Source organism: Glycine max, chromosome 11, assembly GCF_000004515.6.
Source record: "Glycine max cultivar Williams 82 chromosome 11, Glycine_max_v4.0, whole genome shotgun sequence".
Classification (NCBI taxonomy): Eukaryota; Viridiplantae; Streptophyta; class Magnoliopsida; order Fabales; family Fabaceae; genus Glycine; species Glycine max.
Window position 1 is genome coordinate 36584362 of NC_038247.2, and position 12325 is coordinate 36596686.

Below are 12325 nucleotides of genomic sequence, written 5' to 3' on the forward strand. Positions count from 1 at the left end.
TAATTAAGCTTAGGTCAAAGAACCTCTATGTACTTAATTATCACTAGTGTCCAACAGTCAAGATCATCCTACAGTTGAGAATTGCATATATGTCGTCGTGTCTTACGCTTAATAATGCATGCTTATTACGATAATCGAAATCATAATTAGGCAATTTTTTATTTTGTCGAGAAAAATTAAGCCAATATTGTTTCAAAATATGCACCAAAAGAATGTCAATATGATGACGAATAATAATATTTAACACACACATACACCTCACATCTTGCATATGTACGTGGTAACACCATAGTATATGTTATATGTGGGTTATATTTTATTTATTTATTTATTAAAATGAACATATACTAGTGGAGCTAGGCAGAAAGTATAGGCTGGCGTTGTTAGTTGATGAAAGTCATGTGAGAAGTGAGATATTTGGTACGTAGTTTGGTATATGCTATACATTAGTCTTTACATCCAATCAATATGTGAGGATGTTGTCATTACTCTCTAGCTAGATTACATTTTTGAATGATAATTTCTTTTCATTTTCATTTATGTGCAACCACACTGACCTGTATACAGTTTATTAATTAACAGCTAAATTGATTCTAGAAACGAGTTAGTTGGTAATTTGTTTAATTTGATATAAAAGCTTGTGACTCTGATGTTTACTTGACATGAATACTTCGGCCTGTTCGCTATGCTGACATTTGTTGTACATTCTGTTTCTATATTTCAAAGTATGATTTATCTTCAGATACCACAAGCTAGCTAGGTGCAGCTTTTTAAGGATGAAAGAGTATTCGTAGCTTTTATACATTGACTAGTTTTATTCAATGTGTTCAAAGGCAATGTTTATGCAACAGTTGGTGTTACTACGCCTAGCTATTTTCTTTGATATCAGATTATAGGTACTCTTTATAGTTTATAGGAGGTCCATCATGCAATCCTGTACGAGTCATCTTGAGTATTATGTGCCACAAAAAAATTTCTTCGAATATTTATAAATTATTACAACTACATATTTAAAATTTGAGTTTAAAATTATTAATTAAGCTGAAATAATTATATATCAATTAGATGATGAGTTATCTTAAATATTTAATTCCCATGTTATTTTTATTTTTACGTATAAAAAAAAGTCCGGTGATATATATGTCTATATTGCTTAGGTCATCATAAAGCACATACCGTTCATATGGTCATGGTCGCCAATAGCTTTTCTTTCAGCCAATTCATGGAAAGAGTTACCTAGAGGATTCAATTTACTTTCAATCTTTTGTTTGCACTATGCATGTTATATATCTGCCTAGGATCCAGCACCAACGGCAGAAGTAATTGCATGATTGGCCTTTAAGGCAAATGAGTAATAATTCCCAGCAGTGTGTCGTCTTCTGTTTCTATATTTCAAAGTATGATTCTCCCTAGTAGTAGTATATCAGACAAAGACACATAATAATAATAAGGATATATACCTTTACAATTTTCTGTCCTAAAACTCCAGTCAACACAATTAGCATGAATTTTCATTATGGGTATAAGAAATAACTATGCAAAAGAGTGGACACACATGCTTTGTTTTGTTATGATAGTGTGATACACACTCATGTGATTACTAAATTACTATTATTCTTCTAAATTTTACGCGCGTCCTGGCCTTCACACCAACCCATGCCATAGCTACCTGACTTGAAACGCTCCACTTGTTGTTTTGCAAAGAAAAGGTAGGCTATTTTGTCCCCTACCGTGGATGTTACTATTACTTCTAGACTTCTAGTGGCGTTTGGTATCTGCCTGCATGAATTTTCTATAGCATCCAAACAAAAAAATAATTATAATTACTTGCTTAATTTCTAGTATATGTACGTTGGCTCTTTTCAACAAAAAACCCAAACACATAGGTACTTTCACAATTGGAATTAATATTTTAATGCAAATATGCTAAATTTTGAGACAAGCTTTAGTCGGATCGTAGGAGTATTTAGTGTTGTAATGGTTTTTGCTTTAAGTAGCAAGTTTGTTCGGCTTTTCACAGGCATTTTTTTTTTAATTTAGATAACAGAATTTCCAACCCAAAAAAATTGAAGCTTGTGAAGATATGTCAATATCTCGTTACAAAGTCAAAATCTTAATTATGATGATTAAAAAAACATTTATAAACAAAAAAGATTAAGAAAAAAGTGGGTATATTTACTCTTACATAGTAGTCATTATTTATATTCTCTTTTTTAATATATGCATTTCACATATAAGTAAAAAAAAAATCTCTTTCAATGATCTCAAACTATCCTCCTTTATCAAGGGATTTAACTCATATGATTGAGTAGTATGTATAATTAAGTTGTTATAAACTCTTTGACGTCAAGAGTTCGACTCTCTCATTTGAAAAAAATTAATCTCTTTTTACTTTTTATTTGATCTTCTTAACCCTTGCCTCATTCAATTTTTTTTCATAAATTGTATAAAAGATAATAAAAGATAAATTGTATAAAAGATAATAAAAGAAATAGATAGCAACTTAACAAAAACAAAAATTGTAAAAGTTCTATTGATTATCAGAAAAGTAAAAATGAAAGGATTGACGAAGGAAGAATGTAATTTTTGTTTGTTGTGGGTTTGATATAAAAATAGAGGATTATGGCATCTTCCACTAGTTTACTAATTGTGATGTATGATGAGTCACACTCACTCAGGGGAAGATACACGTTATTAGCAAAGGGAGCAATTGCTTAAATTAAAACCTATTAAGTATTTTTTTTTTGCCCGTGTAAAAAGAAAATAGGTATTGCCCTCCATAAAACACTATTATTTAAATGAATGTAGAAAGTAATAAAAGATATAAATAAAATACATTGGACTTTTATTATGAGATTATATATTTTTATGAAAACTTATAATGTTTTGTTTATAAAAACATTTTAGACTATATATTTTTTGTCCTCACTAAATTTATTTTCTAAACTATATTGCCACTGCTCACACTCTTTTGTGTTCCAAAAAATGCCTCCTTCTTCCTTGTTTGCGAGGGCTTCCCCTCTAAGAAGCACTTTTCTGCCGTCTCAGCTCGGTTGCCAATAGTGCTTCTTCCCCACCACAGAGCTAAAGTGGACGTGGTGACACAAGACGAGGGGCGGGCTCGAATTGTTGAAAATGTTTAATTGAGTGATGAAAGTATTTCACTCTCTATATTATGTATAATAATTTATAATTTACGACATAAGGGTAAATGGTGAATTTGTTTAATTTTTAAAAATTATCTTAAAATTTCAATAAATAAAATAATTTTTCTCTCAATATATTGAATTAAATGACATTTAGTATATTTTAATGAATTTTTTTATTATTTAAAATATAATATTTATTTATTTTATTTTTTATATGATAAACATATTTTCACATAATTATTTTGTATTTTTTTCTTAACCAATTAGTCCATTACTGTAACATGGTTAACAATTGTGATTATTAAATAACAAATAGTTAGATACAGCACACAGGTACAAGTCCACGTGTAACTTGTCGGGTGACCTAATAACTGTGTTAGTCAACTTCTGTCCACAAATAAGGAATTTTATTATTGGAATTATTAGTTTTAAAATGCAGTTTACATATATAAAAAATTGTTTGGAAAGTTTTAAAGTTTGATTGGGAGTTTAAACAAATTTAAAATGCAGTTTATATACATCGGAGTTTAAACAAACATATTTGGATTTTAGTGGATATGGGTAAATTTGATTGATTTGATTTTTCTTTTCATTTTTGGAATTGATAATTTGTTTAAATTTATTTGACTATTGAACTTATTCTAAATAAAAAAAATAGTAAAATTAGTAATGGACCAATTTATTATTTTTTTTTGGAAAATTTCATTTCTTTTAAGGTGTTCTAAATATAAAGGTTGATTTTTTCATAATAGGTATTGAATAAGAGAAATGATTTCTTCTATCTTTCAGGTCAAATCGTTATTTGATTTCATTAGCTTATATCCTTCATGTGAGGTTCCAATCAAGTCTAGTCTTATTGGATCTAAGCGGCAAATTAATTAAATTGGGTTATCTTTACAAACTATTTTCCAATAAGAGTTCATTTTGATACATAATATGGAGGGGGTCTATTTTGGTAAGCATTTTGTCAGCACGATTAGCGAATTCGTCCACGTGGCAGCATGCAGTGCATTTTGCCATTGTTGTTGGTGAAATAGGGACATGTGGCAGCATGCAGTGCATTTCACCATTGCTGTTGGCGAAACAGTCAGCAGAGACAACTTTCCACGCTTTGGGTTCAATGTATTTCATAATGGCGAAATACTTTTGCCAGTACAGAAAGTTAATTGAACTTATAAACTTCAAATGATTGTAACTTTTAATAGAAATGTCCGTTTGAGGCCCATAATATGTCAAAATGTTCGAAATTAAAGAAGGAATCCTCTAAGAATTCCCAAAGGGGATTTGGTCAACTGATTTTTCCAAAAACACCTCTAAATAGGTGAAAAATAGGATTTAAGATTCAATCACCCGATTTTTCCATTATTATAGAATAACAAAACTTGAAACTTTTGGAAAAATCGGGTGATTGAATCTTAAATCCTATTTTTCACCTACTTAGAGGTGTTTTTTGGAAAAATCAATTGACCAAATTTCTTTCGACAATTGTTAGGGGATTCCTCTTTCAATTTCGAACATTTTGACATATTATAGGTCTTAAACGGACATTTCTATCAAAAGTTACAACCATTTGGAGTTTATAAGTTCAATTAACTTTCCGTACTGGCAAAAGTATTTCGCCATTCGTAATGGCGAAATACACTGAACCCAAAGCGTGAAAAGTTGTCCCTGCTGACTGTTTCGCCAATAGTAATGGCGAAATGCACTGCATGCTGCCACGTGTCCTTCTTTCGCCAATAACAATGACAAAATGCACTGCATGCTGCCACTGGACGGATTTCGCTGATCGTGCTGGCGAAATGCTTACCAAAACAGACCCCCTCCGTAATATGTTTCAAAATGGACCCTTATTGGAAAATAGTTTGTAAAAGTAACCCAGTTTGGTCAATTTGCCGGATCTAAGCTAAACTAAGAATGTTCGTAGCTCTTTGATTTGATTTTTATTTAAAATAAAATTAAAATTAAATCAAATTAATATTTTGTAGTTTGATTCGGTTTAGATTTTACAATTTTATTAAAATTTATATACTTTTTTCATATTTTTAATAAAATTACATAAAAAATTATTGGTAATAATCTATGAAATTTATTAATATGTTAAATTTTTTACAATAAATCTGCAAAAAAAATTATTTATTTTAAACCAAACATATCTTGAAAAGAAAATAATATGTATTGTATAAGTTTCATATACATAACATTGTAAAACATTATGAAACTTAAATGATATACACATGTTGCGGTTTGGTTCAATTTGGATCAGTTTCAAAAACACAAACGATAAATTTAACAAAATTAATTGATTTGAGAAAAAAATCATCCAAACAAATCCAAAAAAAATTGGTTTAGTTTGATTTTTAATTTTATTTTGGATTGGTTTGAATTTGAACATCCTAAGTCCGACTCAATCATTTCTAGAGGTTTAAGCGCGTCATAAAACCAACATAGACATAATTATATCCCAAGAATCCTGAAATATGGTAGAACATTTTAATACACTATAACATCTAAACTCATAAATATCACAAAGGTTATGCGCTCCAAGCAAGATAAAAAGTCTTTACCTTAACCTAAGATGGCGGGTTGAATAAGACATTTCACTTGAGTGTTCTAAACTGGATTGTCTCCGTATAAAAAGAAATCTTTTTTAGAACATCTATAAATTAAATCGTTTTTAATTTTCGATATTCCATACATATAATTTTTCTTTCCTAATCGATCAATTGCCCCGGGGTTTTCACTCCCTAAGACTAATCCTTTTTTTTTTGGACTTTTCATGCGAGTATCAATCACTTTTTATTCGATGCTTAATTATGTTTTCAATTTTGTATTATGAACTCGAGCTTTTTCTTGTGCTTTTTGAGTTTTTGTGGCTACTATTTTTCGTGTTTTTACTCTGTTTCTTGAGTTGGATTGATTTGCTTTTAGCACTTTTGTTGTGTTCATGTAAGTTCAGAATTTAAGTGTTTAGACACAAACGTTGGCTTAATATATACATGCACTGTTATGTTTATGTGGTGATTTATTTCGTTTAAGACTAATCTAACAAGTATTACATAGTCAAATGTCTTAAAAGCATCTATAATGAATAATTATTTATCATAATTTTATGGGTCTTACAAATTCATATAAATTTAAATATTTTAAATAAAAATTCATTCTAATAATAAATTTGTTAAAAAAAAGCATTTAAATTAATTTTATGAATCTTATCATTTTAAAAGTGTGTTGTTTATGATATAAACAACATTATATATAAGTAACTCCCGCCATATGTTTTTTGAGAGAAAAAAATTTAAGCAACATAACTTAAAATTAAACATGTAAGCTGTTGAAGATGGTATTTAAAGTTGGTTATGTCATTAGATACTCATATTGAAAAACATATATTTTTGCGTTTTACTTTTCATTATTTTTCCAGACGTTATATAACATAAATTTAATTGAATTAATAGAAAATAAGCAGCAATAGTTAACTTGATGATTCATGATTGTATGTTTATTAAGTTGATTTTCTTTTCGTTTTCAAAAGTACGTACTTGAATAATTTTACATCTTACTAATTAATGGTTCTTCCCGTAAATTCTCCCAATTCCTGAATATGGTAAATATTAAATATTATTTTCAAAATATTAATGTTAAATACATTTAATTTCTTATTTAATATTTTACTCAAAGAGTATATAAAAATAAACTTTAAAAAAGATAAATAAGAAGATGTAGTATGATGATAATATCATTTCCCAGCATGTTATTTCCCCAATACAATATATGCAACCCAGAATTCTTCTTTTGAGGGAAGGGATGAAGGGTTTTTTTACTCCCAAAAAGATACAAAAAATCACAAACGGGTAAATGCATTGTATTTAATCTCACATTTTCCTTAACTGGTTATTCGGTATCAGTCTTATGGGGAATGAAAATTTGGAATAGTCTAAATTGTGGCCCTGATGCATTGCAAGACTTCAACATGACAAATTGCAAAGCGCCAACTTCAAAGATTGCACAGTGAATAATTGTCATACATATTTCTTCTTTCCTTATGCCGGTAGATGTAAAACAATACTATATTAGTATGCTGATAAAAAAAAGTATCTATTAGTATATTAACATGTATATTTTGCAAACTAAATATGTATGTTTATATAATTAAAATTTATATCAGATAAATGACTTTTAATATACGTTATATTATAATTAAAATTATATAAAATATTTTTTTTTGTGCATCAGCACATTTATAAATTATTAACAATTTTATTAAAAATATTATTAAAGTTAATTTAGTTAGGGAGATAGTTACTAAAGGATTTTAATCTAATAAACATGATGTGTGGTATTATAAACCTCTCCCGTTTAATTCTTTCAAATAAAAAAATTATAAAAATAAATAGAATAAATTGGATTTAACAAGTAATTAAGAAAAATTAAGTATATAAATAAAAATACGTAAAATGGTCATCCATATGGAAAAAAGTGAGAATATGTTCAACGTGTCTAATTAAGAAAATGTAAAAGTCACAAAAATATTTAAGAAAATGTAGAAAGTAAAAGTCTGGTTTTTTTAAGCTGTGGATTTTAATTTATAAAATAAAAGTAAATATAATATAATTAAAATAAATAATAATAATTTAATATCTTTGACTGAGTAACAAAGTATCTTCTTACAATTTTTTTTTCTAATATCTTATAAAGAAAATATTAAATAAGATTTAATGTTTTGAAAACACAGAAAAATATTGAACATTCTACTATAAATAAATAATTATTTAAAATTGACTATAAAAGATTATAATTTTTTTTTTGTTTTGGTAAAAAAGGAAGCATGCAACTGTGGAAGAAAAAAATAAAAAAGAAGTCATGTGAAATTCGGACAAGTGAAGACCCTACAGAGTAAATAATGAAAGTTATAAAATACGAGCTATCACAGGGTTTCCAACGTGGAAGTGCAGAAGAAGAAGAAGAAGAAGAAAAAGGGAAAAACGCAAGAAAAATAGAGGAAGATCGATCGAGATCTCCCTCGCGTTTGTCTCAGTTGAAGAAATTAAAAAGCAGAACTAGAGTAACTCAACGGTCTCAGAATTTTCAGGGTTTTCAGTACTTCCATATTTTTTCTTCCGGATTTGAGTTGGAAGAAGATCGAAGAGGTGAGGGATTTACAGTTCAAACTTCAATTTCCTGCTTTTTTTCTTAATCCGTGCACTTCGATTAGCTGAATTGCTTCTGTGAGTTTGGTTTTGGTAAACTAGGGTTTTGAAAGGGAATCGTGTTTCTCACGGAGAAATCTTGTGTTTCTGTGGTAAATAAGCTATTGGATTGAGTTATTTAGTTTTGCAATAAGAGGATTGAAGAAATTTGAAAACTTGAGAAAGTTAAAGAATTTCAGACACGAAGTGTTTGACATGGGTTCAGCCCTTAAATCATTAGATAAATTGTGTTTTAAGTGTGGATTATGATAGTAGACACTGCAAGTTTTAAAACCTTATCGATCTATGCATTGATTAGAAGTCGGAAATGGACTAGCTTTTGCAAAAAATAAATTCTGCTATAGCTTCTGTAAAATGAGTAGAATTTGAGTTGCAAAAATTGGTTTTTAGTGAAACAATATTTGTTTGAACCTTTTTTTTTTAAGTATCTAACTGGAAATTTTCAAGATTCAATCTTGGGTAAGAAATTCAGAATAAATTTGAGAACATGGTTTTCTGTTTTAAGTTTCGATGGGTTGGCCTACTTTAAGAGAGAATAACTTGATTCATAATATGATCTTGAAGTGGAACCAATTTTGTTGGAAAGCTTACATAGTTGATTCTGGAAATTTTCAGAATGTCTTGATAACTATAAAATTCCCTGCCAACTTTAATTTCGTGAAATTGACTATTGTGTTCTGCATTTTGTTGCAGCTAAGTCCAATTTGAATGCTCATAATTTGAGCCAGGAAAAATTGTTTTTGACTGAACCAGTGGGGTTTGAAAGATAATAAGTTCTTGTTTTAGTCTATTAAAGTTCCAGAATTCTCTAACCCCAGGCACAAGGATTGCTCCTGGTGCATAAAAATGCAGACCATAGTCGTTCTGAATTCTGATGTAAATCAGTGTACTTTGAAGGATCATAAATTGGGTAAAGAAACTCCAATTTGTGTGATCCTGAGCTTGTTGGAAAGCTTAGAAAATCTAGCTTCTTGTGGTAAAATATCAGAAATTATTTCATTGTAAGTCAATCCCATTTATGGATAAAACTGGAGTAGTTTAGTAAGGTTTTCAATTTTAATGCTACAATTTGAAATTTACATGTATTTGGATGTGTTGATTCTTATGATATTTAAAACTTGCATGCTGTAGTCTATGATATATAAAAATATCAGTTCTTTATTCAATTTGTATTGAGAATAGTGTACTTGCAAAGTTTTGTGTTCTAGTAACAATGTGAAGAAATATGATATGAAATTGTTGGAATGTGATATACTGAATACATGACTTGTTATTGTCTGGGATTTGTTTGAATGCAATTTTTTTTATGGGTTCTATGTTAGAACACCCGCTTTGGCTGAAACAAAGAGAATAAAACTGGCATAATCTGCTTTACCGTAGTGAAGGAAATAAATAGCCCATGTGCATATAGTATATTTATTCAAGCCACTGGGTGAACAAATCCATTAGTGTTTAATTGGGCAAATGGATCCTCTAGCTTGGACTTATTTACTTATTCATTATGGTATGTAAAACTATTTTGTGCAATGGTGTTATTGATGCTTTGGATTTTATCAAATTATAATGAGAAGTGAGAACATAACTATTTTACTTGGAAAAAATTATGAAAATAATGAGTGTTATGAGAAAATGATATGAAAATGGATAATTGTTTGAATGTTTACAGTTTACATGTATGTATGTGTACTTTGGGGTGTCCTCACTGAGTCTAAGTAGACTCCCTCTTCTATTAGGGATGTGAAGAATGTTGTATTATTCCAATTTTATTTATAAAGTTGATAGTAGTTTTGTTAACCCTTTTGCTTTGAATTGCTATAAACTTTGACATTTATGATTCTGTTTCAAAAAGTCATTATTCATGAAGGTTATTATCAAGTTTTGAAAAAGTGACTTGTAAATTGGGAGGAAATGATAAGCTTTGGAATTACGAAGATGTCTCTAATCTTGGCTAGTCATGCATGGACAGATTTAGACTGTGATAATAATGGAGAAATATGAAGGAAGGATATTGTTAGATATGGAATCATTCATTAGCATTCAAGCAACAGCTTACCTTGGTGCATATTTTGAAGGTCTTGTGTGCTTAACTTATATTTTCATAAACTAATTTCTCTCATGGAGTTATCTTAATGATAATTATTCCTACTTACGAGATTTACATCAAGTTTTGGAAATGAAATTTGTCTGTGTGGAATAAGAATGCATGGCCTGATAAATCTCGTTTAGGTTCTGTTGTTTTACACATGGATGTCTCATTGATGTTTTTATTTTTTTGCATGGATGTCTGATGTGTTTGACATGAGTTTTGCCGTTACTTGTATTGATGTCCAATTAAGTTTCATGTTGATGCTATCTGTACGTAGGTTTCTAGTTGCTTCAATTGTTCCTCTGGGTGGTGGAGACTTGTTATATTTTTAAAATATTGACAATTCGAAATGCCAAAGGAGAGAAGGGATAGATCTTTGTCACATGAAAGTAGCAGAGCATCACCTTACCCAAGTAGCTCTAGTCGTGTTGGAAGATCTGCTCTTAAAGAGTCAGAGGAGAATGTTAAAGAATGGGAAGAAGCTAGGTGTCCAGTGTGCATGGAACACCCTCACAATGCAGTTCTCCTCATATGTTCATCCCATGAGAAGGGATGCCGCCCTTACATGTGCAACACTAGTTATCGCCACTCAAATTGTCTTGATCAGTTCTGCAAGTCATTTGCAGACACCTCATCAACCATTCCTCAAGTAGAAAGTCAAATTTCAGACACGGTTGAAAGTAGAATTGATGTGCCAGAAGACAGAAATGAGGGGACTGTCCGAAGTAGAATTGATGTGCCGGAAGACAGAAATGAGGGGACTGTCCAAAGTAGAATTGATGTGCCGGAAGACAGAAGTGAGGATTTGGTTACAATGCAAACCTTATCCTGTGAGAATGATGCAAAATCAAAGTTAGTATGCCCTCTATGCAGAGGGCAAATAAAAGAGTGGAAAGTAGTGGAGGCGGCTCGTCATTTCATGAATGAAAAATCAAGGAGCTGTTCTTGTGAGACTTGCAACTTCAGTGGCACATACCCAGATCTTAGGAAGCATGCAAGACTTGAACATCCTCTTGAGCGCCCATCTGCAGTAGACCCAGAGCGTCAGCGTAGCTGGAGGAGGTTGGAGCGCCAGAGGGATCTTGGCGACCTCCTTAGCACACTTCAAACTTCATTTGGGGTTGATGATCCCATAGATGATGGTGGTCTGCTGGCTGTGTTTTTCCTCATTCTTCAGCCTGCTTCCATGTCCAGGGGTACGACACTCCAAATGCGAATAAGGAGACCCACTACTACACTTTGGGGGGAAAATTATGACGGACAATCTGGATCTGATGATGCAAATGAATCTTCAGATGGAGGCTCTGATAGTAGACCTCGCCGTGTCCGGAGGCGGCGGACACCTCCACCATGATTTACAGATGGGTCAAATTTGAATTATCATTGATCCTGGCTCGCTCTTCTTTCTCACCCTTCTACCTTTCCAGATGCTCATGAATACATGTCGGTTATTAATTGTTTATCAGTATATTTGATATTTCTGCCATCTTTCCCAAGAATTCTGAACGATTGAGCTTGAAATAAAATCTACTGTTGTGCCAGTTCTTTTCTTTATTAGCTCATCTTGCTTCTTGCTAAATTTAAGGTAAAAAAAGAAGAGAAAAACATAGTATGTGAGGTGTGATGTTGAACCTGGCCTATAAGTTTGAGCTGGAAGAAGATTGTGCTGTTCAATGGCTGCATTGCTAGAGTATCTGAAGAGAATTTGAGTTTGTGTTTTTTCCTTCTAAATTATAAAAGAGATTTATGTTGAATGTGTTTTGGGTATACGAGGGAGATATTAAGTGCCAAATTTTTGTACTTACTGTGCTTTGTAACTTGTACGAAACCAATTTAACCATTGAAACGATTTTTTTTTATAAAATAGATTTAAGTTTACAATT

At 30.7% G+C, this 12325-nt stretch overlaps 1 protein-coding gene across 1 annotated transcript; it reads left to right on the forward strand.

The window, feature by feature from the left end:
- The first annotated feature begins 8073 nt into the window (after positions 1–8073).
- Positions 8074–12234, forward strand: LOC100820179 (C2H2-type zinc finger protein AtSIZ1-like). The gene is made up of 2 exons (NM_001371111.1): positions 8074–8296; positions 10720–12234. The coding sequence occupies exon 2, from the start codon at positions 10792–10794 to the stop codon at positions 11794–11796; it is 1005 nt and encodes a 334-aa protein (NP_001358040.1). The 5' UTR covers positions 8074–8296; positions 10720–10791; the 3' UTR covers positions 11797–12234.
- The last annotated feature ends 91 nt before the right edge of the window (positions 12235–12325 follow it).

Bases quoted from the DNA above. Each gene is read 5' to 3' on its own strand.
- LOC100820179 (NM_001371111.1), top strand. From the start codon at position 10,792: ATGCCAAAGGAGAGAAGGGATAGATCTTTGTCACATGAAAGTAGCAGA.